This window comes from Tamandua tetradactyla, chromosome 4, assembly GCF_023851605.1.
Source record: "Tamandua tetradactyla isolate mTamTet1 chromosome 4, mTamTet1.pri, whole genome shotgun sequence".
In the NCBI taxonomy this organism is placed as follows: Eukaryota; Metazoa; Chordata; class Mammalia; order Pilosa; family Myrmecophagidae; genus Tamandua; species Tamandua tetradactyla.
This window is the reverse complement of record NC_135330.1, coordinates 172,071,011-172,098,236: the sequence shown is the minus strand read 5'-3', so window position 1 is coordinate 172,098,236 and position 27,226 is coordinate 172,071,011. Positions and strand designations below refer to the sequence as shown.

Genomic DNA, 27,226 nt, shown 5'->3' with positions numbered 1-27,226 from the left:
GAAATTATGGAGGCACGAGGCTGTGGTATGATATATTTAAGATTCTGAATGAGAAAAACTGCCAACCAAGAATTCTATACCCAGCAAAACTGTCCTTCAAAAACCAAAGTGAAGTTTAAATTATTTGCTGACAGTCACTGAGAGTTTGTGACTAAGACACTGGTTCTACAATAAATACTAAAGGGAGCACTTAAAACAGGCAGATAGAAAAGGAGAAAGAGGTCTGAAGAAGAATGCAGAAATGAATATCAGTAAAGGTAAAAAGAGAAAAAAATAAGATATGACATATAAAATTCAAAAGACAAATTGGTAGAAGAAAGTACTGCCTTTACAGTAATAACATTAAATATTAATGGATTAAACTCACTGTTCTAGTTTGCTAGCTGCTGGAATGCAACACACCAGAGATGGATTGGCTTTTAATAAAAGGGGATTTATTTTGTCAGTTCTTCAGAGGAAAGGCAGCTAACTTTTAGCTGAGGTTCTTTCTTATGTGGGAAGGCATGGGTGATCTCTGCTGACCTTATCTCCAGGTCTCTGGGTTCCAACAACTTTCCCCGGGGTGATTTCTTTCTGCATCTCCAAAGGCCTGGGCTGAGCTGCAAGTGCTGAGATGAGGTATGCTGAGCTGCTTGAGCTGTGCTACATTGAACTCTCTCATTTAAGCACCAGCCAATTAAATCAAACATCATTCATTACAGCAGGCACACCTCTTAGCTGACTACAGATGTAATGAGCAACAGATGAGGTTCATATACCATTGGCTCATGTCCACAGCAGCAGAACTAGGTACCTTCACCTGACCAAGCTGACAATTGAATCTAACTACCATACTCCCCAATCAAAAGACATAGACTGGCAGAATGGATTAAAAAACCAGACCCATCTATGCACTGTCTACAAGAAGTGACTTTAGACAAGGACAAAAACAGATTGAAAGTGAAAGTTTGGAGACTTCCTGGAAGATGGCGGCTTAGTAAGACGCGCGGATCTTAGTTTCTTCTCCAGGACACCTACTAGGGGAGTAGAAACGATACAGAAAGCGCCCAAAGCCACAACAGAGATAAAAAAGACAGCGTACCCCATCCTGGAACGGCTGGCTGGCTGAGAGAAGCAGCTCGGGTGAGATCGCCGAGGCGCGCGGGCCTTACCGGGCGGGGTGGCAAGCGGCCGGAGTTACTCCCTTCCCCCTTCCCGGGCCGGCTGGGAGAATTGGAGAGGCGGTCCCCTGAAACAAAGACGGCTGGCGCCCACACCACGCGCAGCCCCCGGACCAACTGAGAGAATTGGATCGGAAACCCCCAGGCCGCGGAGAACGGTGACGGGTGGGGGAGGCCCCTTCCAAACCCGTGACTCCCGGGGAACGTGCACTCTCTCGGGCGGGCCGCTGCCGCTGGCGCCCTCCCGCCACGCTTGTTGCCCAGGGCCGACTAGGAAATTCGGACGGGCTCTTTCCCTGGCTGCGGCGACCAGCAACCCTCCCTGCGTTCGGACCCCAGGCCGGCTCAAGCCGTTTCGGCTAGTGAACCCCCAGGACGGCGAGGGTTTTCCAAAGTTTAAGGTCCCACAGCACCTTTTACTGGCGGGACCCGCAGACAAACGGGTGCCACGAGCGCCACCTACTGGGCAGGATAAGAAAAACAGAACCCAGAGATTTCACAGAAAAATATTACAACCTTGCTGGGTCCAACACCAAGAGAAATCTGAATAAATGCCCAGACGCCAGCAGCAGAAGATAACTGTCCACGCTCAAAAGATAGAGAATATGGCTCAGTCAAAGGAACAAACCAATAGCTCAAATGAGACACAAGAGCTGAGACAACTAATGCTGAATATACGAACAGAAATGGAAAACCTCTTCAAAAAAGAAATCGATAAATTGAGGGAGGACATGAAGAGGACATGGGCTGAACATAAAGAAGAAATAGAAAAACTGAAAAAACAAATCGCAGAACTTATGGAAGTGAAGGATAAAGTAGCAAACATAGAAAAAATAATGGATAGCTACGATGATAGATTTAAAGAGACAGAAGATAGAATTAGTGATTTGGAGGATGGAACATCTGAATTCCAAAAAGAAACAGAAACTATAGGGAAAAGAATGGAAAAATTTGAACAGGGTATCAGGGAACTCAAGGACAATATGAACCGCACAAATATACGTGTTGTGGGTGTCCCAGAAGGAGAAGAGAAGGGAAAAGGAGGAGAAAAACTAATGGAAGAAATTATCACTGAAAATTTCCCAACTCTTATGAAAGACCTAAAATTACAGATCCAAGAAGTGCAGCGCACCCCAAAGAGATTAGACCCAAATAGGCGTTCTCCAAGACACTTACTAGTTAGAATGTCAGAGGTCAAAGAGAAAGAGAAGATCTTGAAAGTAGCAAGAGAAAAACAATCCATTACATACAAGGGAAACCCAATAAGATTTTGTGTAGATTTCTCAGCAGAAACCATGGAAGCTAGAAGACAGTGGGATGATATATTTAAAATACTAAAAGAGAAAAACTGCCAACCAAGACTCCTATATCCAGCAAAATTATCCTTCAAAAATGAGGGAGAAATTAAAACATTCTCAGACAAAAAGTCACTGAAAGAATTTGTGACCAAGAGACCAGCTCTGCAAGAAATACTAAAGGGAGCACTAGAGTCAGATACAAAAAGACAGAAGAGAGAGATATGGAAAAGAGTGTAGAAAGAAGGAAAATCAGATATGATATATATAATACAAAAGGCAAAATGTTAGAGGAAAATATTATCCAAACAGTAATAACACTAAATGTCAATGGACTGAATTCCCCAATCAAAAGACATAGATTGGCAGAATGGATTAAAAAACAGGATCCTTCGATATGCTGTCTACAGGAAACACATCTTAGACCCAAAGATAAACATAGGTTGAAAGTGAAAGGTTGGGAAAAGATATTTCATGCAAATAACAACCAGAAAAGAGCAGGAGTGGCTATACTAATATCCAACAAATTAGACTTCAAATGTAAAACAGTTAAAAGAGACAAAGAAGGACACTATATACTAATAAAAGGAACAATTAAACAAGAAGACATAACAATCATAAATATTTACGCACCGAATCAGAATGCCCCAAAATACGTGAGGAATATACTGCAAACATTGAAAAGGGAAATAGACTCATATACCATAATAGTTGGAGACTTCAACTCACCACTCTCATCAAGGGACAGAACATCTAGACAGAGGATCAACAAAGAAATAGAGAATCTGAATATTGCTATAAATGAACTAGACTTAATAGACATTTATAGGACATTACATCCCACAACAGCAGGATACACCTTTTTCTCAAGTGCTCATGGATCATTCTCAAAGATAGACCATATGCTGGGTCACAAAGCAAGTCTTAACAAATTTAAAAAGATTGAAATCTTACACAACACTTTCTCGGACCATAAAGGAATGATGTTGGAAATCAATAATAGGCAGAGTGCCAGAAAATTCACAAATACGTGGAGGCTCAACAACACACTCCTAAACAACGACTGGGTCAAAGAAGAAATTGCAAGGGAAATTAGCAAATACCTAGAGGCGAATGAAAATGAAAACACAACATATCAAAACTTATGGGACGCAGCAAAGGCAGTGCTAAGAGGGAAATTTATTGCTCTAAATGCCTATATCAGAAAAGAAGAAAAGGCAAAAATTCAGGAATTAACTATCCATTTGGAAGAACTGGAGAAAGAACAGCAAGCTAACCCCAAAGCAAGCAAAAGGAAAGAAATAACAAAGATTAGAGCACAAATAAATGAAATTGAAAACATGAAAACAATAGAGAAAATCAATAAGGCCAGAAGTTGGTTCTATGAGAAAATCAATAAGATTGATGGGCCCTTAGCAAGATTGACAAAAAGAAGAAGAGAGAGGATGCAAATAAATAAGATCAGAAATGGAAGAGGAGACATAACTACTGACCTCACAGAAATAAAGGAGGTAATAACAGGATACTATGAACAACTTTACGCTAATAAATACAACAATTTAGAGGAAATGGACGGGTTCCTGGAAAGACATGAACAACCAACTTTGACTCAAGAAGACATAGATGACCTCAACAAACCAATCACAAGTAAAGAAATTGAATTAGTCATTCAAAAGCTCCCTAAAAAGAAAAGTCCAGGACCAGATGGCTTCACATGTGAATTCTACCAAACGTTCCAGAAAGAATTAGTACCAATTCTCTTCAAACTCTTCAAAAAAATCGAAGTGGAGGGAAAACTACCTAATTCATTCTATGAAGCCAACATCACCCTCATACCAAAACCAGGCAAAGATATTACAAAAAAAGAAAACTACAGACCAATCTCTCTAATGAATACAGATGCAAAAATCCTCAATAAAATTCTAGCAAATCGTATCCAACAGCACATTAAAAGAATTATACATCATGACCAAGTAGGATTAATCCCAGGTATGCAAGGATGGTTCAACATAAGAAAATCAATTAATGTAATACACCATATCAACAAATCAAAGCAGAAAAATCACATGATCATCTCAATTGATGCAGAGAAGGCATTCGACAAGATTCAACATCCTTTCCTGTTGAAAACACTTCAAAAGATAGGAATACAAGGGAACTTCCTTAAAATGATAGAGGGAATATATGAAAAACCCACAGCTAATATCATCCTCAATGGGGAAAAATTGAAAACTTTCCCCCTAAGATCAGGAACAAGACAAGGATGTCCACTATCACCACTATTATTCAACATTGTGTTGGAGGTTCTAGCCAGAGCAATTAGACAAGAAAAAGAAATACAAGGCATCAAAATTGGAAAGGAAGAAGTAAAACTATCACTGTTTGCAGACGATATGATACTATACGTCGAAAACCCGGAAAAATCCACAACAAAACTACTAGAGCTAATAAATGAGTACAGCAAAGTAGCAGGTTACAAGATCAACATTCAAAAATCTGTAGCATTTCTATACACTAGTAATGAACAAGCTGAGGGGGAAATCAAGAAACGAATCCCATTTACAATTGCAACTAAAAGAATAAAATACCTAGGAATAAATTTAACTAAAGAGACAAAAAACCTATATAAAGAAAACTACAAAAAACTGCTAAAAGAAATCACAGAAGACCTAAATAGATGGAAGTGCATACCGTGTTAATGGATTGGAAGACTAAATATAGTTAAGATGTCAATCCTACCTAAATTGATTTACAGATTCAATGCAATACCAATCAAAATCCCAACAACTTATTTTTCAGAAATAGAAAAACCAATAAGCAAATTTATCTGGAAGGGCAGGGTGCCCCGAATTGCTAAAAACATCTTGAAGAAAAAAAACGAAGCTGGAGGTCTCGCGCTGCCTGACTTTAAGGCATATTATGAAGCCACAGTCGTCAAAACAGCATGGTATTGGCATAAAGATAGATATATCGACCAATGGAATCGAATAGAGTGCTCAGATATAGACCCTCTCATCTATGGACATTTGATCTTTGATAAGGCAGTCAAGCCAACTCACCTGGGACAGAGCAGTCTCTTCAATAAATGGTGCCTAGAGAACTGGATATCCATATGCAAAAGAATGAAAGAAGACCCATCTCTCACACCCCATACAAAAGTTAACTCAAAATGGATCAAAGATCTAAACATTAGGTCTAAGACCATAAAACAGTTAGAGGAAAATGTTGGGAGATATCTTATGGATCTTACAACTGGAGGCGGTTTTATGGACCTTAAACCTAAAGCAAGAGCACTGAAGAAGGAAATAAATAAATGGGAACTCCTCAAAATTAAACACTTTTGTGCATCAAAGAACTTCATCAAGAAAGTAGAAAGACAGCCTTCACAATGGGAGACAATATTTGGAAATGATATATCAGATAAAGGTCTAGTATCCAGAATTTATAAAGAGATTGTTCATCTCAACAACAAAAAGACAGCCAACCCAATTACAAAATGGGAAAAAGACTTGAACAGACACCTCTCAGAAGAGGAAATACGGATGGCCAAGAGGCACATGAAGAGATGCTCAATGTCCCTGGCCATTAGAGAAATGCAAATCAAAACCACAATGAGATATCATCTCACACCCACCAGAATGGCCATTATCAACAAAACAGAAAATGACAAGTGCTGGAGAGGATGCGGAGAAAGAGGCACACTTATCCACTGTTGGTGGGAATGTCAAAGGGTGCAACCACTGTGGAAGGCAGTTTGGCGGTTCCTCAAAAAGCTGAATATAGAACTGCCATATGACCCAGCAATACCATTGCTAGGTATCTACTCAAAGGACTTAAGGGCAAAGACACAAACGGACATTTGCACACCAATGTTTATAGCAGCATTATTTACAATTGCAAAGAGATGGAAACAGCCAAAATCTCCATCAACAGAAGAGTGGCTAAACAAACTGTGGTATATACATACGATGGAATATTATGCAGCTTTAAGACAAGATAAACTTATGAACCATGTAATAACATGGATGGACCTAGAGAATATTATGCTGAGTGAATCCAGCCAAAAACTAAAGGACAAATACTGTATGGTCCCACTGATGTGAACGGACATTCGAGAATAAACTTGAAATATGTCATTGGTAACAGAGTTCAGCAGGAGTTAGAAACAGGGTAAGACAATGGGTAATTGAAGCTGAAGGGATACAGACTGTGCAACAGGACTAGATACAAAAACTCAAAAATGGACAGCACAATAATACCTAATTGTAAAGTAATCATGTTAAAACACTGAATGAAGCTGCATCTGAGCTATAGGTTTTTGTTTTGTTTTGTTTTGTTTTGTTTTGATTTTACTATTATTACTTTTATTTTTTTCTCTATATTAACATTCTATATCTTTTTCGGTTATGTTGCTAGTTCTTCTAAACCAATGCAAATGTACTAAGAAATGATGATCATGCATCTATGTGATGATGTTAAGAATTAATGATTGCATGTGTAGAATGGTATGATCTCTAAATGTTGGGTTAATTTCTTTTTTTCCGTTAATTAAAAAAAAAAAAAAAAGAGAAGGGATAATTGGAGATGAAGGGATACAGACTGTACAATGGGACTGGATATAAAAACTCAGAAATGGACAGCACAATACTACCCAATTGTAATGCAATTATGTTAAAACACTGAATGAAGCTGCATGTGAGGTATAGGTTTTTTGTTTTTGTTTTTTTTGTTTTTTTTCTTTCTATTATTGTTTTAATTCTTATTCTGTTGTCTTTTTATTTCTTTTTCTAAATCGATGCAAATGTACTAAGAAATGATGAATATGCAACTATGTGATGTTATTAAGAATTACTGATTGTACATGTAGATTGGAATGATTTCTAATTGTTTTGTTAATTCTTTTTTTAATTAATAAAAAAAAAAAAAAAGAAAGTGAAAGTTTGGAAAAAGATATTTCATGCAAAAAACAACCAGAAAAGAGTGAAGGTAGCTACACTAATATCTGAAAAATTAGACTTCTAATGTAAAACAATTAAAAGAGACAAAGAAGAATACTATGAATTAATAAAAGGAACAATTCACCAGGAAGACATAACAATCACGAATATTTGTGCACTAAGCCAGAGTGTCCCAAAATACATGAGGCAAATACTGACAACACTGAATAGAGAAGTAGACACCTTTACAATAATAGTTGGAGACTTCAACTCACCACTGTCTTCAATGGATAGAACATCTAGACAGAAGGTCTATAAAGAAACAGAGATTTTGAATAATATGATAAATGAACTAGACTTAACGGACATTTAGAGAACTTTACACCCACAACAGCAGGATACACATTTTTCTCAACTGCTCATGGATTATTCTGAAGGACAGACCATATGCTCGATCAGAAAACAAGTCTCAATAAATTTTAAAAGATTGAAATTATATAAAACACTTTTGTGGATCATAATGGAATGAAGTTAGAAATCAGTAACAGGCAGAGGGCCAGTATGTTCACAAATATATGGAAGCTAAGCAACACAAACTTAAACAACCGGTGGATCAAGGAAGAAATTACAGGAGAAATCAGTAAATAACTCGAGGCAAATGAAAATGAAAACAGCATCTCAAAACTTATGGGATGCAGCAAAGGCTGTTCTTAGAAAGAAATTTATTGCTGTAAATGCCTATATTACAAAAGAAGGAAGAGCAAACACTGAAGAATTAACTGCTCACTTGGAATAACTAGAGAAAGAACAGCAAACTAACCCCAAAGCAAACAGGAGAGAAATAATAAAGATTAGAGCAGAAATAAATGAAATTGAGAATATGAAAACAATAGAGAAAGCCAACAAAACCAGAAGTTTGTTCTTTGAGAAAATCAATAAAATTGATGGACCCTTAGCTAGGCTGACAAAGAAGAAAAGAGAGAGGATGCAAATAAATAAAATCAGAAATGGGAGAGTGTACATACCCACCAACCCCACAGAAATAAAGGAGGTAATGAGTGGAAACTAGGAGAAAATATATGGTAATAAAGTAGACAATGCAGATGAAATGGGCAACTTCCTAGAAAAGTATGAGAAACTAACATTGACTCAAGAAGAAATAGATCCCTCTACAAACCAATCAAAAATAAAGAGATTGAATTAGTCATCAAGGAGCCCCCCAAAAGAAAAGTCCAGTCCAGATGGCTTCACATGTGAATTCTACCAAGCGTTCAAAAACAAATTAGTACCAATCCTGCTCAAACTCTCCCAAAAAATTGGGAAAAAAAGAAAGCTGCTAACTCATTCTATGAAGCCAACATCACCCTAGTACCAAAGCCAGACAAAAATACCATAAGAAAAGAAAATTACAGACTACTCTCTTTAACGAATATAGATGCAAAAATGCTCAACAAAATACTTGCAAATTGAATCTAGCAATAGATTAAAAGAATTATACACCATGACCACTGGAATTTATTCCAGATATGCAGGGCTGGCTCAATACAAGAAAATCAATTAATGTAATATACTATATCAATAAATCAAAGCAGAAAAACCACATGATTTTCTCAATTGATGCAGAAAAGGCATGTGACAAAGTTTAGTATCATTCTTTGATGAAAACACTTCAAAGAATAGGAATAGAAGGAAGTTTCCTCAACATGATAAAGGGAGTATATGAAAATCCCACAACTAACTTCATACTCAATGGGGAAAGGCTGAAAGCTTTCCCTCTAAGATCTAGAACAAGTCAAGGATGCTCACTGTCACCATTGTTATTCAACATTGAGCTGGGAGTTCTGGACAGAGCAATTAGACAAGAAAGAAAAAGAATAAAAGGCATTCAAATTGGAAAAGAAGAAGTAAACTCCACTGTTTGCAGATAATTTGATACTATACATAAAAAAATGCCCAAAAAATCTATAGCCAAGCTACTAGAGCCAATAAATGAGTACAGCAAAGTGGCAGGGTACAAGATTAATAGTGATGAGCAACCTGATGAGGAAATCAAGAGAAAAATTCCATTTATGATAGCAACCAAAAGGATTAAATATTTAGGGGTAAATTTAACTAAGGACACAAAAGACTTATACACACAAAACTACAAGAAATTGCTAAAAGAAATCATGGAAGATCTAAATAAATGGAAGTGCATACCATGTTCATGGGTTGGAAAACTGAATATAATTAAGATGTCAGTTCTGCAATACAAATTAAAATCCCAAAAAACTTACTTTACAGAAATAGAAAAACCAATAACCAAATTTATTTGGAAGGGAAGGGTGCCACAAATAGCTAAAAGTATCTTGAGAAACAAAAATGAAGTGGGAAGTCCCACATTACCTGATTTAAAAGCATATTACAAAGCTACAGTGGTCAAAACAGCATGGTACTGACATGAAGATAGAAATACTGACCAATGGAATCAAACTGAGTGTTCAGAAACATACCTTCTCATCTATGGACAACTGAACTTTGATAAGACAGTCAAGCCAACCTGAGACAAAGCAGCCTCAACAATAAATGGTGTTCGGAAAACTGGAAATCCATATGAAAAAGAATGAAAAAGGATCCATATCTCACACTCTATATAAAATTTAACTCAAAGTGAATCAAAGACCTAAATATTAGAGTTAAGACTATAAAACTTTTAGAAGAAAATATAGGGAAATATTTAATAAATCTTGTAATAGGAGGTGGTTTCCTAGACCATACACCCAAAGCACAAGCAATGAAAAAAGAAATAGGTAAATGGGATCTCCTCAAAATTAAACATTTTTGTGCATCAAAGAGCTTTGTCAGGAAAATAAAAAGGCAGCCTACACAATGGGAGATAATATTTGGAAACCACATATCAGATAAGGGTTTGATATCCAGAATATATAGAAAGATTCTTCAGCTCAACAACAAAAAGACAAACAATCCAATTGAAAAAATGGGCAAAGGACATGGGCAGACACTTCTCAGAAGAGGAAATACAAATGGCTAAAATACACATGAAGAGATGTTCAACTCCACTGGTTATTAGGGAAATGTAAATCAAAACCACAATGAGATATCATCTACACCCACTAGAATGGCCATTATAAAAACAAAAACAAAAAACAGAAAGCAACTAGTCCTGGCAAGGATGTGGAGAAAAAGGCACACTTATCCACTGTTGACAGGAATGTAAAATTGTACAACTGCTCTACAGGGCAGTTTGGCAGTCCTCTGGAAGTTATGTATAGAATGGCCATATGAACCAGCAATCCCATTACTAGATACATATCCAAAGAAACTGAAGGCAAGAACACAAATGGACATTTGCATACCAATGTTTATAGCAGCATTATTTACAACTGCCAAGAGATGGAAACAGTACAAATGTCCATCAACAGACACTAAACAAGCTGTGGTATATACATACAATGGAATATTATGCATCTGTAAGACAGAATAAATTCATGAAGCATGTAACAATGTGGATGCACCTTGAAGACATTATGCTGACTGAAATTATCCAGAAACAAAAGGACAAATACTGTATGGTCTCACTAATATGAACTAAAGTTAGTGGGTGAACTTTGAGAATAGAAGTTAAAAACACAGGTTGTCAGGAGATAGAAATAGGGTAGAGATTGGGCAATTGGTATTGAAGAAATAGAGATTGCTCAACAAGACTGATTGTAAAAATTCAAAAATGTATAGCACAATACTATGTGCTTGTAGCATAATAATGTAAGCATAATGAATAAAGCTGAATTTGAGTATGATTGAGGTACAAGAGCTGGGGGCACATATGAAACCAGAAGAAAAGATAGAGGATAAAGACTGAGACAGTGTAACTTAGCAATGCCTAGAGTGGACAATGATGGTGATTAAATGTACAAATATAGAAAGATTCTTGCATGAGGGAGAATATATGAATGTCAACATTGCAAGGTGTAGAAAATGGATGGTACACGGGAAGAAGTACAATCAACACAAGCTAGGTAACCTATTAATAGTAACGCAAGCTAGGTTACTACTCAACGGTAACCATGTAATGTGCTCCCACTGAATGTAACAAAGCCATTATGTCAAAACTAAATGTCAAGAGGTGGTATAGTATGGGGGAAGGATATGGATTCTTTGTGGAAGAGAAGGGAATGTCTTCATATTGATTATGGTGGTGAAGGCATATCTATTTACTTAATTGGATTGCATGATGTATGAATAAAACTGTTGAAAAATGAGCAGAGAAAAACAAATGCTAGAAAAAAATGCAGAGAAAGAGATATACCTATTCACTGTTGGTAGGGAAACTGAGAGGTGCAGCCCCTTAGAGGACAGTGTGGTAGTTCCACAGAAGACTAGGGGTGGGGTTGCCATATGGTCCTGCAACCCTGTTGCTCAGTATATACCTGGAGGAACTGAGTATGGGGACATGAATGGACATTTACACACATGTTATGGCAACACTGTTTGCAATTCACAATGGATGGAGGTGGCCTAAGCATACAATGATTGAGGAAGGAAGGAGGAACTGTGGTGTATACATATAATGGACTACTGAGTGGCTAAGTGCACAGCCTTGTCTTGTTCCTGATGTTAGGGGGAAAGTTTTCAGTTTTTCCCCATTGAGGATGACTTTTGCTGTGGGTTTGTTATATATTCTCTTTATCATGTTGAGGAAGTCCCTGCTCATATTTTTCCATTCTTTTCTCTATATTTACTTTTTCTTGTCAGATTTCAGATGTTCCATCCATCAGTTCACTAATCCTTTCTTTTGCCACTTGAAATCTAACATTGTAGGTTTCCATTGTTTTCTTTCTTCTCTTCTACTGTGCCTTTCATTCCTATAAGTTATGTGATTTGTTCTTTCAGACTTTCAATTTCTTTTTGTTCATTCCTTGCCTTCTTTATATCCTCCCTCAATTCATTTACTTGATTTTTTATGAGGTTTTTCATGTCTGTTCGAACATTCTGAATTGATTGTTTCAACTTCTGTATCTCATTTGAATTGTTGGTTTGTTCCTTTCACTGGGCTATATCTTCAATTTTCCTAGTATGATTTGTTACTTTTTGCTGGTGTCTAGGCATTTAATTTCCTTAATTAGTTAATTTGGAGATTGTTTTCACTTTTTTAACCTAGGATTTTCTTACTGGATGACTTTGTTGTCTATCTATTCTTTGATATTCAGTTCAGCTTATTCTAGACTGCTAGCTTAGGTTTTGTTTAATAGATCAGAATTTTTCAGTTCTTGTTTTCTTGTTTCTTACCCTGCCTGTATGGTGCCTTTTTTTTTTTCCTCTTAGGAGGATCTACTTAGGCATTATGGACCCCAGTCACATTTTCCCAGACAAAACTGACCTGCTCTCAGGAGGAAAGAGTCACCTACATCAGTTTTCCCTGAGGGTGAAACCCAGCAGGTTGAAAGACTTTCCTATGAAGTCTCTGGACTCTGGGTTTTCCCTATCCTGTCTGGTATGTGGTGCTTGTCTGCCTGTGGGTTCAACCAGCATAAGGTGATGTGGTTCAGCAGATTCTTTAGCTTCAGCAGACTCTCCCTGCTGGGGGCATGGTTGAGACAGAGGAGAGGTTGTAGGCTGGTGTTAATCACTTTGGTTTTCTAGACCCTGGGGCCTGAATTCCTTGAGGGAGGGATTCCACCTGATCTGGACCCCACCCCTCTACTGGGGAAGGCACAGACTTCAGACAAACTTTCAAACAAACTTAATTCTGCCCATATTTGGGGGCAGTTGAAGTCTGAGAAGCCCTGCAGCTTTATGCAAAGAGCAGTCAAGCTATAGAAACACAGACACAAAAAAACAAACAAAAAAATCCTTTTCAGAGCAGGACTCCCCTTCCCTAGGTTTGCCAATCAAGAGCTTAAGTTGGTGTGCTGCTTTGTGTATCTCCAGGTCCTACGTGCCCCCTCCTTTCCTTCAGGGTCCAGACCCTTTCAAGTATTTTGCGCTGTCTGATCCAAAAAAAAAAAAACTTCTGTTTTCTTTTTCTGTCTGCCCTGCCCCCTCTGTGTGGGGGCAGAAACCAGCAACCTCAGCTTTTACTTGAGGCTCAGCTGAGCTGGAGGCTTTTTTTAGTAGTCAGAATTTGTTAATTAATTCTGCAACTGGAGCTTGGTTGTGCTTAGTCCCTACTGCTAGTAAAGTCTCTTTCCTTTCCCCTCTGGGAAGCAGCCTGTAGGGGAGGAGCACTGGCCGCCATGGCTTGGGGAACTCATGGTTCTGGTTGGGCTCGAAGCTGGTCCAGCTTGTTCAGACTGGGGTACGCTGTGTGTCTGGTCACTGACGTGGCCTCAGCAGTTGTTCTGTACTGTTCCTGGCTACTTGCTAGCTGCTCTGGAGGATGAACTAAATCCCACACCTCAGTAAGCTGCCATCTTGGCTCCTATCCTGAATATTTTCATTCTTGATAACACTTTCACATAAAGAACAGAAACAAAGTGATATTCCTTGTAAAAGCATATCATCTTATCCTGTTTCTGTGAAAAGCTGACTTTTAGACAGGTTTTTTAAAGTAGAAAGTACCTCATTCTCTGAGATATGTAAATAATTTTCTTTACTTGATTTATAAATGAAAGGAACTAGATAATATATTCTTTTGTAATGTGGATATTGACTTTCCAATTTATCTCTATACTAATCTATGTTTTCATATACTATACTGGGTTTCCCTGTATTTAGGAGAAAGTACTTGTAAGAAATATGTTTTAAGTGATCATCCATTTACACACTTTCTTCTATTTCAGAGTTGATGTTTTTTCAGAAAGAACAATTTCTTCATCACTTACATCTGAAGAAAATGAAGGTAACTTTGAAGATAGAGTTTCTTCATCAGATGAAATAATATGGGCAGGTAGTAGTGGAAGTGAATATCAAGCAAGTCACTTTAGAGAAAGGTTGATACAGTCTTCAAGTGGAACTGTATCCTCTTTGTCATTATTTCATTCAGAAGTAAAGGAAGTTTTTCTAAGCCAGAGAGAGTGCCCAGAAGATGAATATGACATCATACAATTTTCATCAAAGAAATTATTTTCGATAATGAAAACCAACAAAAATACAGATTCAATATTGTCTTCTGACCTTAACTTTTCAAGAATTCCTAGCTTCACTGCAGAAAATGAAGATCTGGATGTGGCACCCTGCTCTTCTGCCCATTTCCATCTTTCTAGAGACCAAGTTAGGCTTCTGGAAGAAACTGTGAGAAGCCAAATTCTTTTAAAATCCAAAGCCATGGTAGAGAGTAGAGCTATTTATGTGTACTCAAGCTCTCAAGAGTCCTCATTTCAGCATCAACATTCTGGCAGAATGGATATTGCTGCTCAGCCACAAGAGTTTTTTTCAGGACAAAATGCTATTCAGAATCAAGATTTTTATGAAGCTCAGTTTACTGGTCAACCCCAGCAATTTGTGCACAACCAAGAGTTGATCAACAACCAGCCTATCAAGGCCAGATTCTTTGCCCAGCCTCAAGATTTGAGGCGGAAACCATTTTTCAGCAGTATAGAAGAATCCTTCCAGCTCCAAAACATGGATAGGAGCCAATATCTGGCCCAAATCCCATATTCTGTTGAGACTCAAGACTCAGTCAAGACCCTAGAGTCTGACAGAAGGCATTTAAGTGAGGCCCAATATTCTGTTAGGGTTGAAGATTCAAATAAGTATAACTATTCAATAGAAGAGCAAAATGCAATTCTTCAGAATACTGAATTTCTGGTTTTAACTGGAAATTCAAACTCAGTGGCTGAAGGGACACCCCAACTAAAGAGTATAAATCCAAAGGAGCAGCAACAAATTACTTCATCAAAACTAAGCCAATATTCTTCATACAGCTCAGCACCTTTTTTGCATACCATTAAAAGGCACAAACACAGAAGAGAAACATGCAAAAGTAAAAAACTCAATCTCAAAGTTAAATCTCTAAAGGCAAAGGAAACACCAACTTCACGAGTATTTCAAATCATAGTACATAAAAGGAAAGGCACATCAACTAAAGCTTTCCATCTTATTTGTGTTTCCAAGCTCCTTCCTCCTTACATTGAAAAATATTCCAGAAAAAAACTAGAGAAAGTCATGCTAAGTTTAACAAAATGTAGACATTTTCTGTGGAAGCAAAATAAGTCCCTAGATACAGAAAAAATCAATAGTGTAGTCTCCATTGAGGGGAAGAGAATTTCAGACATTAGTAAAATTATAAAACAGAATGGCACAGAAAATAAAGGACTAAAAAACATCTCAGCAAAAGTTCTTCATCAGCTTGAACCACCTTTCAAAGTCAACACTTATCAACTGAAACCATCCTATTATTCATTAATAGAAACAAACCAAGAGAGCAAAGAATATCCTAAAGACCCAATTACACAATCAAAGGAAATTGATATTGAAGAGTTCCATGCCCCACATAGTAAAAAAACATTTGATCTGCATATGCCAAAGTATGACACACCCTTAGAAGAAGCTATACCAGAGCCCATGCAGAAATTTGTTTCCTCTCCCAAAATGAAGTTGGACAGAGGAATGAAAATACGGCATGACTTAAAAAGTACAGAGAATTCCCTTAATCAGCTTTCAAAAAGAGAGAAGTTACTAACTAGCACACCAAAAATGCACAGGTACTTTCCAAAAAAAAATATACAACCACAAAAAGATCATCTGGAAATTGTTCTGGAGTCTTCAGATATCAATTTGCTCATTTCAAAAAAGCATAAAAGCAGGGAAAATTTAGGAGTAAAAATTCAACTGAATACAGAAGATGTAACTCTGAAGGAAAAGAAGCCATTAATACTTCATATTACAGAATATGCTAACCTGAGTCAAAGTGAGGAACCAGAAGGCAACATTGAAAGCCATGTAAAAAATATGCATCAAGATGAAAAAATATCAGATGCATTTCAGAACGCCACTGACACCACCATTTCTGAACCACCTGCTGTGGAAATACATAACATATTAAAAGCTGATACATCAAGTATAAGGCAGCTCAGTCATTCAACAGTAAAGCAAGAGGAATTGACAGATGAAGAGAAAATATGGAATTTAAAATATGTTGATGAGAGATGCACATTAAACATTTTTAAAAATCCACAGCAATGTGATGAAGAGGAAAAAGAACAAGAAGTTTTACAAGAAGCAGTTCCACAGGTGACACAAGATTTCAGGTTCAGCATAAATCTAAAACAGAAGCCCAAACATGTCAAAATTGAAATTAAAAAGAGCAAGTCAGGAAGTAGAAAAACTCAAAATAAAGAGCAAAAAGTACAACCACAGACTCCTTTCACAAAAGCTATTTTGGAGACTACTTTGTGCCCCAAGATGGACCCATTTCAAGTTGAGAATGTGAAGCAAAGCGCAAACAGACATAGAGACAGAGAATGTACTTCAGATGGAGAGAATACACTTACAATGCCAGAGAATTTACTAGTTGATGAACTTTTAATTGAAACAACAGTGGGTGGTGTCCCATTTGGGAGAAAGTCCAGAAAGATGCTAGGGGGTCACATTACAAAAGAAAAGGAAGACTTAAAACGAGTTTTACCGGCAATTTCCCTAGGTTCTCTTAATGTCCACATGCTTACTTTTTTGAATTTTACAAGGCAGAAAATCAGAAAAAAATTGTCAGGAAGAACAAATTTACTCAGTCTCAAATCTGTAATTATGAAAGTAAAGAAGCCAAGCATTTCACTGATTTCTTATATCAATGGACACAGTGTTGCAAGTCATAGAAAAAAATCGGGATGGAATTTTAAAATCATAATTAAACAGATACTGCAAGGTAAAATTGTGGCAGATGGGCTTCTGAATGTCATTTACCCTCATAGGTCTATTTTGCCTAATATTAGAAAGCATAGCAGATTACATGCAGACAAGCACAGTTGTACAAAGCTAAAGCAAGAGAAATCACAAGTAGAACGGAAAGAAAGTTATTCATACTCCATTAATAAGGAAAATGTCTCTAGAAACACACTAGAATCTAGATTGCAAGATGAAACAATAAAAGAAATGCAGCAACCAACCCAATTCGCAGAAACCCTTATGGTATTTAATTACACCCCCTTAATGGATCCATTTCTTATTGAGACTACAATGAAAAGCCTAACAACACAAACAGACTTAAAAATCACGGCAGATTCTAAGATACTTCCTCCAACATCAGGAAAATTAGGGAACGGAGACATTTTAAATCAAATAAGAGAAAGTGATATTCCAGATGATGGGGGTTATACAAGGGAAATGGGTTACTGTTTTGCAGAAAAAAAGGCAGAATTACTGAAAGAGTTACTATCAACTTCCCGAGAGACTTTTAACTTCTGCATGCCTGTTTTATCTCATTTTAAAGGGCCAAATAAGAGACTAAAATTTGCCCACCTGAAAAGTACAGTGAGGCCCAAATGTGTTCTTATGAAAGCAATGAAGCCATTTATTTCACAAGTATTTTATATCACAGAATCCCATAATCCTGGTCATAGGAAGAAACTGGGTCCCAACTTTAGGACCAAGATTAAAAAGAAAAACCAAGTTAAAGAATTGGTAGATGAATTTTTAAATTCCATTTACTATCCCATGCATGGCAGATTAGGAGCAGAGACAAACTGGTTCTGTCATGCTCAATTACAGTGTAGAAAACTTGCAGATGAAGGGAGACCACGGTACGATGAGTTCTTTGATACTAATACATTCTATGTTAGAGAAGATAAAGTGCAGAACAAAGAAGAAGAGGAACAAAACACTTTTGTTTCTAGATCTAAAGGACAGAAAAATTCATTAAAGTTAGCAAGCAAACAAAGTACAGTGAATCTCAAACATAGAGCTATGAAAGCAAAAAAGCCACCAATTTCACATGTACTTACTGGGAGGCATCACAAGGAACTGCTATGCAATTTTAAAATGAAAATGAAAGATCCACAGCAAAGTAAAAATACACCAGATGCATTTTTGAATGCCACTCACTCTATGGTGCCCATTTTTCCCAACATCAAAAAGAGTAACAGATTAAATATGGAGACAGATATGCAAAGGATAACAAGACTTGATCATATACAGCTAGCGCAAGAGAAATCATTAAATGGTAGAAAAGTACCATGCTCAGATGAAATTCATAAGAGTAGTATATATAGCAGTGTAGAATATGGAAAGGAAGAGGAAAGAGAACATGAAGCTTTACCAACTGCAGAGAATAGCCAACATTTCCGATTCAATGCATATCAGAAGGATCATGAAGTTGTCAAGTCAGTTGAGGAGCTGAACAGACCAGGAAATACAAATATGCAGGTACAACCATGCACACATTTTATACAAACTAGTTTGGATTCTACTTCAAGTCCTATGTTGGATCAATTTCAACTTGAAAAGCTAGAGAAATGCACTAAGACTTTACCTGCAAAGACAGGAGAATCAAAGATAGATGAAATCATATTTTCTGCAAGCAAATGTGATATTCTAGCTGATGGGATTCATCAAAAGAAACAAGATTGTGGTATTAACCAGAAAAAGAGAGTGACTTTTTCTTTGTGCCAGTCTCCATTATCTACATCCAAAAAGAAGGGAAACTTCAAACAATTTTCAGACCTGAAAACGTCAGTGAATGCCAAATGTGGAATTATGAAAGCAAAGAAACCATCAATTTCATATGTGCTTAATATCAAGGGTGATGGTAGCCCAAACTATAGAAAAGAACTGGGACATAACTCAACAACTAAGATGAAAGAAATGCATCAAAGTAAAGAAGTGGTGGATAAAATACATTCTTTCATGACTATTAGACCTGACATCAATATGCACAGCAACACAGAAATAGAAAAAGACGTCTTAGGGGAAAAAAGACTCAGTTCTACACAAGTAAAGCAAGAGATTTCATCACATGAGGGGAGTATTCCTTCAGATGACACTGAGGAAATTAATCTTCAAGATGAAGAAGAAGAAGATAGAGAACAGGAGACATTATTAAAAGTGATTCCACAGCACAGCCAACATTTCATATTCTGTTCAGGTCAGAAGAAGGGGCTTGTCCTTCACAAATCAGGAAAACAAGGAAATGTGAAAATTCCGTTTGTTACAGAACAAGTTGAAACACAACAAATGCAGCCTACAGACCCAATTCAAGTTGAGAAACCAAAGAAAAGCTTCCAGACACAAAATGGCACAATATGTACAGGGAATTCAAAGCTTCCTACTCTAAAGTCAGAGGACTCACTAATTGATAAAGTTTTAACTGATACAGCAAAATGTGGTGTCTCGACTGATGGAAGCCATACAATGGAATCACATAGTATTATAAAAGAGGAAAAGGAAGAGTTAAAAAGAAATCTACAAGCTACTATCCTGAAGCCTTTGGATTTCACCACATCTGATCTATCTGAATCTAAAATGCAAAGAAAGATATTCCCATGTAGAGCCTTAAAAAGTAAAATGAAGGCAAGGAAGGCACCAATTCAACAGACATGTAATATCCTAAAATCTGCTTGTGTAAGGAATCTTCCTCCGAAGACCAAAAAATCACAGATTGTTGAATTTTTAATGCATATGAAAGACTCTGTGATCCTATCTGATGAATTTCATATAAGGGTACTAGAAAATCTTACCGCAGAGAAAAAGGAAAGATTAGCACATAAATTATTAGCAACAATCCCAAAATCTTTTGATATCTCTGGGCTTGCTTTACCTGAATCTAAAAAAGAGAGAAGAAAGTTAAAATTCACAGACAAGAGAAATAAAATGAACCCCAAATATATAACTTTGAAGGCAAAGAAGGTTCCATTTTCGCAGACATTTCATGTCCCAGGATGTGGTACCCCAAGGTATAGAAGGCAATTAGAAGGCAATTTCAAAACAATGATGAAACAAGTTAAACTTGTGGTAGACCTATTCCTAAGTGCTATTTTCTCTCCCATGCTTGTTTCACTTGACACTGGCACACAGAACAGGATAAAAGGAGAGACAGGCATACTGTGTAAAACAGTACCCAGTCATGACCTGCAACTGCAAGAGCAATTACCAAATGAAGAGAGATCCTGGTGTGCAGCTTCTAGTGACAAGAAAGACAGTACTTCAGATGGCACTAAGGAGGTCAAAGACCAAGGCAGGGAGGAAGAGAAAACACAATGCTTAGTAGAAGCAACCCCAGTGAATTCCAAACATTCCTGTCTCAATGCTCATAAAATGAAGGAGTCTAACTTTGCAAAAACAGATCTTCACCAACAAACATCTGTCACACAAGTGATATTAGAGTCTATATCTCATACCATTTTGAATGCATTTCCACTTGAAGAGCCCCAGGAAGGAACAATAACTCAAAAAAGCTTTAAAAAGACAGAGATTCCAAAGATTTCATCTCCAATGACAAGGAAATCCATTAGTGAATTTTTAATTGGTACAACTCAGAGTGACATCCCATCAGAAAGAGGCCCTAGAAAAGAACTTGCTAGTTCTATTCTAGAGGAAAAGATAGGGTTACAAAAAGATTTACAAGCAAGAACCTTAGAGTCTTCTGCTTCCTCCATGCCCATTTTATCAGAATCTAAAGAGCAAAAAAGCACATCACAATTAGGCACAAAAAGCACCCTGAGTTCCACACGGGTCACTTTGAAGCCAAAAACGCCATCAACATCACAAGTACTCAGTATCATTAGAAGTGTTAACCCAAGGCATAGAAAGAAACATAAACGTAACTTTGAAGCCAAGACGAAAGAGACGCAACAAGAAAAAAGTGTGTCAGGTGCCTTTTTGAAATCCTGTTTTTCTTCCATACCGGTTTTACCTGATAATGAAACTTGTAACAGAAAAGAAACAAACATGTTAAGAAAAGTACGATCCAGTCACGTGCCACATACCTATTCCATCAACGAGGGCTATATCTTAAATGACAGAGAAGTAAACATGCAAGAAGAGAAAGAGGAAGAAGCTTTACTAGAAACTTTTCCCTACTCTACCCAACAATTCATGTCCTCTGAAGACCAAAAGAAAGAACTAGACCTTGTTAGAGCTGATGCAGATTTTGACAATTCAGGAAACAGAAAAATTAAAGAATTGCTTGTTAGAGAGCAAGAAGTGCAACAACAAACAACTTTAATAGAAACTATTTTAGAGTCCATTTCTTGCCACATAAAAGATCTGTTTCAAGTCAAGACATCGGAAAGAAACATCAACACACAAAAAGGTCTAACATATGCAAAAGATCCACTGATTCCATCTCAAATTTCAGAGGAATCAGTGATTGATAAACCTTTACCTGATACAACAGACAAACGATGTGAGGGAAGTCATAGATGGGACCCTAATGGTCCCAATATTGAGAAAAAAGCAGGCACGCTGATCTTAGAGCCTTCTGATTTCTCTAAGCCTGCTTTTTCTAAACCTAAAGGGAAGAGAAATGCAGAACAAATCCCTAAGCATGAAACTCTGAAAGCAGAGATATTATCAGTTTTAGAGACAAGTAATATCACTAAGTTTGGTACCCTAAGCCACAGGAAGGAACAAGAGTACGATTCGGAAAACCTGGCCAAAGAGATATCTCAAAGTGTGTCAGATATATGTATGAATACCTATTTTTCACCTCCACCTGTTTTATCTGGCATAAAAATGCTTAAAAAAGTAAAAACAGAGAAAGACCAGTTAAGAAAAATAAGAAATATTACGCAGTTGAAACAAGATGAAGAGAAAATATTGTATACAGATTCCTCTGATAAGTTGAGTATCGTAAGCAGCACATTAGAAACAAAATGGCAAAATGAAGAAGAAAAAGATGGCAGAGAGGTTTTATTTGAAACAGGTCTACAGTTCCCGAATACAGGAAGTAGAACAGATCAAAATATGCTTATTTCAGAGCAAGAAGTACAGCAGCAAACACCGATTTCAGAAAACATTTTGGAGTCTATTCATTCTCCTGTAATGACTCTGTTTCGAACTGAAGAGCTGAAGAGCATCCCACCACAAAAAAACATACTAGGTATAATAGGTGAAAAAAGTCCATGTCCAAAATCAGGGAAAATGATGACTGACAATCTTTTAATTGATAAAGCAGAATATAGTACTGCATCTGATGGGGGCCCTACAGAAAAGCTAGATGTTCACATTGCAGTTTCCCCCCAGGTAGCAGAGAATAAGAAAACACAAAAAGTGATAAAATACACAGTTGGTCAAAACATTCTACCTACCAAATCAGGGAAATCAGTGTTTGGAGCACCAGGTGACGAAGGTTCTAGAAGGAAAATGGATAATCTTATTGCCAAGAAAAATGAAGAACTACAAAGAGATTTGCTAAAAGCGGTTACAGAGTCTGTTTTATCTGTTTCTAAAAAGAAGACAAATAAATTAAAATTTCCAGTAAGAAAAGATACAGGTCCCAAATATATAACTATGAAGGTAAAGAAGCCTCTGTGTTCACAGGTGCTTAATCTTATTGCACATGGTAATCTACACTGTAGGAAGGAATCAAAATGCAATTTAAAATCTAAGATAAAAGATGTACAGCAAAATAAAATAGCTAATGCACTTCTGTCTTCCACACCTGGTTCAACTGATAACAACATAGATATTAAAATGCATAGCAGACCAAAACCAGAGATGGATAACCCAAGAGTAAAAATACACAACCATAGTCAACCAAAGCTAAAGAAATCACCACCTGATGGAGAAGCATGGAAGTCTGAGTTGACTGATATGCAAAGCCTATCAAGCAACTCAGTGAAAATGAATGTTCCAGAGCCTTTTGATTTCTCTGTGCCTGTTTTATCTAAAAATGAAATGGAAAGAAGTAGAGCGCAGTTAGAAGACATGAAAAAGACTGTGAGTCCTGAGTGTTTAACTATGAAGGCAAAGAAGCTACTAATTTCACAGTTATTAAATGTGGCAGGATGTCACTCTCCCAGCCATAGAAAGAAACCGAAATGCAAGGGTACATACGAAATAGAAACGTTACAAGAAAAACATGAGGCAGATGCGTTTCTGAGTAATAATAGTTCTCCCATACCAACTCTGTCTGTCACTGGAATGGATAAAAAACTAAGAGCAGATACAGAAATATTGAAAAAAAATATCAATCTTATACAAATAAAGCCAGAAAAATCAGGTGACAGGAAAGCATGGAATACATATTTTAGTGGTAAGAGAAGTGCCATAAGAGACAAAGTTAAAGAAACAGTGGAAGAAAAGCAATACCAAGTAATTGTACCAGAAGAAATTCTACCAAATGTACGATCACCCAAGTCTGATGCATACCAAAAAAAGGAGCCTGAGCTAGTCCAATCAAAGAGTGAAGTGTGTAGTTCAAGAAGAAGGAAAGTTCAAGATTTTTTTATTAGAGAACTAGATGTACAGCAACAAACATCATTTCCAGAAATTATTCTGGGTTCTACCCCCTGCCACCCAATGAATCAATATCAAGTTAAGAAGATGGAGGAAAACCACCATATACCAGGAGGCACACAAGTTACTGAGAGGACTATGATTCCACTCCCCAAATTAGTAGTTGATCGACTCTCATTCAAAACAACAGAAAGGGGTTCTCTATTTAATGGAACACCTCAAAAAATACTGAGGCATTCAGAGTCTATTGACAAAGAAGATGCTTTGCACATTTTAAAGGAAGCGAAACAACACGATAGAGAAAGTGAGAAAGAGAAGCAAGAATATTTAATTGAAACTGGTCCATTATATATTAAAAACTTCATGGTAAATGCATATCTCTTAAAGGAACCTGATCCTGGCAAGTCAGAAGATGTCATTTTAGGAGAATCCAAAAGTCAGATTTACAAAACGAATCCAGAAGAAAATGTTAAAACAGAAAAAAACAATCTGAGAATAAATCTCCGGATTGGACTCCCAAAAGTAGAGAAATCAAAAATGTGTACAGAACTGAGAGAGCCAACAGGTCATTCTATATCTAATAAATCTGATAAAAAGGTAATTGACAATTCTACTCTAAAGGAAACATCTCAATATAGTAGTTTATTAGATTCTGTTGGCAAGCATTTGCCTACTCCACAAGAAATTAAAAGACAGAAAAGTAGCCTAAAAAGAGTTGGCATGTCAAGTGAAAGTCCCAAAGGTATACCTTTGGAGATAAAGCAATCAACAGTCTCACAATCACTTAATAATGACACATGTCATGTTTTTCTAAGCACTAATAAGGTACAGGAAGAGAACTTTAGAGCCCAGAAGATCGTAGAAAAAGATAAACCTGTATTAAATGAAGAGCTAACTTCTATATGTGCTTCTATGCCAATCCCACCACACATGAAAATGGAACAGTCACCTAGTACCTGGAATGCATATGCAGAATCTTCAGGTAAGAGTAATGTCCCCAACAAAAGAAAAGTTTCATTTAAAACAGCTCCACAGTATATTGAGCCACTTGAATTTGGGGCAGATCAAATGAGAGAACCTGGTCCTTCCAAATCACCCTTAATCAATACAGTGTGCCCCAAGGGCATCACTCTTCAGAAATCAAAAATTGATTTAATAAAAGATGAGGTAAAGATAGAAGCTGTAGAAGAGATTAGTCCAGAGTCTGTATTTTTCTCCAAGACACATCCACTTCAAATTGAAAACCAGAAGAAAAAAATTAAAACCGCAAACTGTAAAACAAGAGCACAGCCTGACGTTCTGGTTCCAAAAGCAGTTAAATCATTAATTGATATACATTCTATTAATGCAACTGAGAGTGACAATTCACTACAGCAAAGAGAAGGAAATGAACTAGAAGAGCAAGAGCACCTTACTCTGCAGAAGAAGCAGCAAGAGCCATGTGTCTCAGAAACTATTTGGAATTCTGTTCATGCTCACACACTTACACCTGAAATTGTAAGACATAAAGTTAAGTCAAAAACAACAGATATGAAACATACTTTGCAGACCAAACAGGTAAAACTGAAGAAAAAGAAAGCGCCCATTTGCCAGGTGCTTACTATTGCTAGGTATGATACTGGAAGCAATAAAAAAGAACGGGGATGTAACATTAAACAGAAGAAATTATTCCAGGAAAGTAAAAGTTTACATTTAGTTCTGAAAGCTGTTGACTCTGGATGCATTGCAACTCACGTTAAAAAGCTTACAGAAATAAAAATGGAGAAAGACAAACCAGAAGAGAGGATGCACATTCTTCCACAGTTAAAGTCAGAGAAAACACTAAATGAAAGGCAAATGTCCTCTACAGGATCTATTGATAAGCAAGGCAACATTAAAAAATTGGAACAAGATATTAGAGAAAAGGAACAAAAACACCAAAAAGTTTTAGTAGACACTCCCCAACAATGTATTCAACAGTTAAAGAGTAGCTCACAACATGTCAAATTGGAGGAAGAATTGAAAAGAAAGATATGCTCTGAATCACTTTCACACAAAGGAGAGACTGATGGCACTGGGCTTAGTAGCCCAAGAAATGGAAAAGGAGAAGTCTTCATTGAAGGGCAACAAAAATCCTTCCTGAAGCAAGAGATGCAGAAACTAGACCTGATTCCTGAGACCAATCTGGAATCTATTCTTTGTTCCACGATGAAACCATTTCATTTAAAGGAAACAATAGAAACCATTCCAAAACAAGATTCAAAACTATCAACTCCACAGCTGAAAAAAGAATTGAAGGTAATTAATAGTCCACGAGGTTCAAAAGAACAGCAATTACAAATTCCAGGGCGAAAGGCCCAGCAACAGGAGCCTTTCACAGGAGCTATTCTGGAATCCATTTCCTCTTATCTACTAGATCAACTTCTTACTGAAAAGCCAAAGGAAAAAGTAAAAACAAAAGATGAAGTTTTAAAGAGTTCAGTTCAACACAAAAAGAAAATCTCAAACGATATATATATGTCAAATGTGGATCCTATGTCAAAAAATTCAGAAAGACTACTCTTGCTTATTAAAAAACAAGAGAGGAAGAGAAAAAAATTTAGAAAGAAGAAAGAATTAAAAGTAGCAGGTATCATAAAAGCAGCAATAACTCCCAAACTAGTTTTACAGTATTCACCAGCTGGAGCACAACTCATTAACACAATACAAAATGCTGACAATTTCAAACAAAGAGATGGAAAGGTTCATCCAACATCTGTTTCTTACTCTCCGATGAAAATACTTCAGATAAAAATGCCATGTGTAAGGACAACACTAAAAACGGTTGATAGTCCAATGTTTCAAACTTCAAATACAGAAATAAGCCATTTATGTATTGCTGGAAAGGGAGAAGAAAAACCAGAAAGTATACACCAGAATTTTCCAAAACCTACTCCTCATTTTTTGATGGATACTCTTCCAAGTAAGACACCATGTGTAAAGAAAGCACCAGAAGACATAGCTAGCATCATGGATCACAACCCGAGTGTGGAAGGAATTGGCTTGCTTATTGCAGAGAAAGTAATAGAGCAACTGGAGTGGAGGCACCAGAACTTTTCAAAGCCTGCTTCTCACTCTTCAGTGGACACACTCCAAAGTCAAACACCATGTGTAAGGAAGTCATCAAAAGACATAGTTAACATCATAGATCACAAGCTGAGTGTGGAAGGAATCAGCTTACTTATTACAGAAAAAGTAGTAGAGAAACTGGAGTGGAGGCACCAGGCTTTTTCAAAACCTGCTTCTCACTCTTCTTTGGATACACTCCAAAGTCAGACACCATGTGTAAGGAAGTCATCAAAAGGTGTAGTTAGCATCATGAATCCCAAGCTGAACATGGAAGGAATTAGCGTGCTTATTGCAGAAAAAGTAGTAGAACAATTGCAGTGGAGGCACCAGGCTTTTCTAAAGCCTGCTTTTCACTGTTCATTGGATACACTTCAAAGTAAGATGCCCTGTGTAAGGAAGGCATCAGAAGGAGGTAGTG

General features: G+C 37.0%; 1 protein-coding gene across 1 annotated transcript in view; it reads left to right on the top strand.

Annotated features, from left to right (window-relative positions):
- The window catches only part of LRTM3 (leucine rich repeat transmembrane protein 3), a 55,779-nt gene that overhangs the window by 12,566 nt on the left and 15,987 nt on the right, over positions 1–27,226 (top strand). The window contains exon 4 of the mRNA XM_077158618.1: positions 14,172–27,226. This exon is cut by the window's right edge and continues 15,987 nt beyond it. Within this exon, the coding sequence (XP_077014733.1) occupies positions 14,172–27,226 (13,055 nt within the window). The remainder of the gene's footprint in view (positions 1–14,171) is intronic.